Here is a 3,923-nt window from a genome sequence, read left to right as displayed (position 1 = left end):
AAATGTGTTGCTGGAAAAGCGCAGCAGGTCAGGCAGCATCCAGGGAACAGGAGAATCGACGTTTCGGGCATAAGCCCTTCTTCAGGAATGAGGAACGTTTGTCCAGCAGGCTAAGATAAAAGGTAGGGAGGAGTGACTTGGGGGAGGGGCGTCGGAAATGTGATGGGTGGCGAGAGGTCAAGGTGAGGGTGATAGGTCAGACTGGAGTGGGGGCGAAGAGGTCGGGAAGAAGATGGCAGGTTAGGAAGGCGGTGCTGGATTTGATGGATTTGACTGAGACAGGCTGGGGGGAGGGGAAATGAGGAAACTGGTGAAATCCTTGTTCATCCCTTGTGGTTGGAGGGTTCCTAGCCGGAAGATGAGGTGTTCTTCCTCCAACCGTCGTTTTGTTGTGGTCTGGCGATGGAGGAGTCCAAGGACCTGCATGTCCTTGGTGGAGTGGGAGGGGGAGTTGAAATGTTGAGCTACAGGGTGGTTGGGTTGGTTGGTCCTGGTGTCCCAGAGGTGTTCTCTGAAACGCTCCGCAAGTAGCCGGCCTGTCTCCCTAATATAGAGGAGGCCACATCGGGTGCAGAGGATGCAATAGATGATGTGCTTAGCCTGCTGGACAAACTTTCCTCATTCCTGAAGAAGGGCTTATGCCCGAAACGTCGATTCTCCTGTTCCCTGGATGCTGCCTGACCTGCTGCGCTTTTCCAGCAACACATTTTCAGCTCTGTTTCAAGCAACTGAGTGAATTTCTAGACAACTTCAGAGGTCAGTTAAGAGTTAATTACATTGATGTGGAACTGGAATCACATTGGAGTCATACTCGGCAGCAACAGTAGGTTTGACTTTCCTGACACTCACTCTGGGTTTTACAACTCACTGGCAGTTTCACAGACACTTTTACTCAGTGCAGGTTCTGATTTTGAGACTTTCTTCAGTCATTTATTTTTGGATTTGAACTTTCCTTGGACTTTTCATCCAATTCTCTGATTATGAGGATCGTGGCACAAATCCATGAGACTCCCATAACCAATGAAGTATATGGCTTCAGCCTCCATCTCTCTGCCTATTTTCCATTCGGACAAAGTGTAATACACACTCCAATCCTAACTTGCTGTCTCTAGCCCATTTCATGAGTAACATCAACAGGTTTTGCTTTTCTGAATTCAAATGGCTGCTTGACCCCCAACTTCACTATCAGTGATTGATCATTATTACTGTACAAGATAGTAATGGACAAGAATGGTCAAATGATACATTGAAATCTATTCATCCAGAAATGATTGAAAGATCCCTTGTTAATCGCACTTTGGATAATTGTGTGGGATAAAACGGGTTATAGTGAATTAGCAAATTTTTTCACATCTTTCTTCATTTTATCCCATTTGGATATAAATATGAAAGAGGCCGCTGCTTCCTCCCCATTCATCAGACAAAATCCAAATTATCGCCTTTATTCAACAAGAATTTGCTGGCCTCTTTTAAATTGGTGGCATATTCAGTTATTGGAATTTAATTTGGAATACCTCTATACTGTGTGTTTCTTCAATGCAAATTGGATTTAATGGGATTGAAGAATTTCGACTGTTACTTGTAGAACATGAACTTTCCTTATTTGTACTGACTCTAAGGTGATTCTGGCCCAATTAGTTTAAATTATGTGGTTATTGCATGGGGATGGAACTATCACGTAATATCAGAACCCTCTGTATTTGCCATTTCCATAACTTGTGTTGCACAGCAGCAAAATACAATTTTGACACCTTTTTACCACCTGAACTATTTACGATGTTCCATTCAGCCACTAAGTTTCTACTCCCTAGAATTTTATCTGCAAATGACTTCATAGAGGTGTTAGTCCTAGTGCTAGACCATTAATCCAGAGGACCAGGTAATGTTCTAGGTACCTACGTTCAAATTGCATCATGGCAGATGAAGTACTTTGAATTCAATAAAAATCTGGATGTACGAGTTTAATGCTGACCATGTAATCACTGTCGATTGTTGGAAGTTCCTTTTGAGAAGGAAATCAATTGTCCTTATCTGATCTGGTCTACACCAAATTAGAGGTGTAGTGGACAGCAAAGAAGGTTACCTCAGATTACAACAGGATATTGACCAGATGGGCTAATGGGCTGAGAAGTGGCAGATGGAGTTTAATTCAGATAAATGTGAGGTGCTGCATTTTGGGCAAACACATCTTAGCAGGACTTATACACTGAATGGTAAGGTCCTAGGGAGTGTTGCTGAACAAAGAGACCTGATTTACAAGGATGTTGCCAGGGTTGGAGGATTTGAGCTATAGGGAGAGGCTTAACAGGCTGGGGCTATTTTCCCTGGACCGTCGGAGGCTGAGGGGTGACCTTATAGAGATTTACAAAATTATGAGGGGGGTGGATAGGATAAATAGACAAAGTCTTTTCTCTGGGGTCAGGGAGTCCAGAACTAGAGGGCATAGGTTTAGGGTGAGAGGGGAAAGATATAAAAGAGACCTAAGGGGCAACTTTTTCACACAGAGGGTAGTTGGTGTATGGAATGAGCTGCCAGAAGAAGTTGTGGAGTCTGGTACAATTGCAACATTTAAAAGGCATTTGGATAGGTATATGAATAGGAAGGGTTTGGGACCGGGTGCTGGCAGGTGGGACTAGATTGGGTTGGGATATCTGGTTGGCATGGACGGGTTGGACCGAAAGGTCTGTCTCCATTCTGTACATCTCTATGACTCTATGACTCCACACCCACAACAATGTAGTTGATTCTTAACTACTGCCTTCTGGGCAATTAGGGTTTGGCAAGAAATGCTGTCCTAGCCAGCAGCACTCACATCCCAAGAATGAATATAAAATACTTTGCTGCAATTCACTCCCTTTAAAAGCTTTCTGAAAACATTGACACTCTTTCTATGTATCTGGTCTTAATCACACACTCCGACTGTCAGGTCCAGTGCTCTTGCCCCTAAGGTATAGGATTCTAGACCAGTGCTATGTTTTTCAGAACAATAAGACTCTGATGTTGTTTTCACCTGACATGCTCTTGCCTCAATCATCATCCATGCACAGGGAAACAGGCAGCTTTTCTAGGAGGTCTGCATGTGACTGAGGGATTCTCTTTCCCCCTTTTTGCAAAAGCAACCACTTGCTAGCGAAGATTTCTTTATCCAGATATTCAGAGCCTTGCTGACTCCTGTCTTTTTGGACATTAACTCAGGCTCTGTGTGCAGCACTTTGCTAAGTCTTGAACAATGAACAGAATATCAACTGGTAAAATGTAAAAGCTGTAGGCAAGTACTTACTTCCCACCATCTGGCAAGTAGAACTCGACAGAAAATCCAAAATAGCTTCCTTCAGGCCCCGAATAAATGATTGGGTTTTCTGCATCAAAATTGAATGCATGAAGGTGCAATAGTCCAAGCAGATAAACGGACAAAATTTCCATTAAATAGCAAGCATGCATTTTCCAGACCTTTGCGTCCAAATCAAACACAGCTAAAGAAAAATAGAAGTTGACTAAGTGTTTGATCATGTCACTCCCTCAGCTAGGAAAGGAAATTACGTCTGTTACTTCTCCAGTTTTTATGATCATTGTGGTTAAACATGATCCTTGTGATAACATATATCAACACATGCAGTGACTTGCTCTTTGCAAAAGAAAATTGCATGATCTGGGTTGTAAAGAAGACTTATTTCAGCTGCACTGTCTCTCTCTCTCTCTCTCTCGAAAGCTCTTACCAACTGAATGAGCAGATGCATTACATGTAAGAAGGCAATAGGTCAGTAAGAAATGTGAAATACAATTAGAATGACAGTCAGACACTGAACAAAATAATGACCTGGTGGAATTCCTGATTCTTTTATCCAGCGAGGAAATTAGGTTCGATGTTGAAATGTTGCACCTCCTTTTATTTCTCATTGAATTTATTCCAAAGGTGTGCTAAA

At 42.7% G+C, this 3,923-nt stretch overlaps 1 protein-coding gene across 1 annotated transcript in view; it reads right to left on the bottom strand.

Annotated features, from left to right (window-relative positions):
- Positions 1-3,539, bottom strand: part of LOC122539982 (integrin alpha-8-like) — a 108,375-nt gene extending 104,836 nt beyond the window's left edge. The window contains exon 1 of the mRNA XM_043675234.1: positions 3,281-3,539. Within this exon, the coding sequence (XP_043531169.1) occupies positions 3,281-3,510 (230 nt within the window). The 5' untranslated portion in view covers positions 3,511-3,539. The remainder of the gene's footprint in view (positions 1-3,280) is intronic.
- Positions 3,540-3,923: the final 384 nt, after the last annotated feature.

This window comes from Chiloscyllium plagiosum, chromosome 33, assembly GCF_004010195.1.
Source record: "Chiloscyllium plagiosum isolate BGI_BamShark_2017 chromosome 33, ASM401019v2, whole genome shotgun sequence".
Lineage (NCBI taxonomy): Eukaryota > Metazoa > Chordata > Chondrichthyes > Orectolobiformes > Hemiscylliidae > Chiloscyllium > Chiloscyllium plagiosum.
The sequence above is the reverse complement of the archived record's forward strand: the minus strand, read 5'-3'. Positions and strand labels throughout refer to the sequence as shown.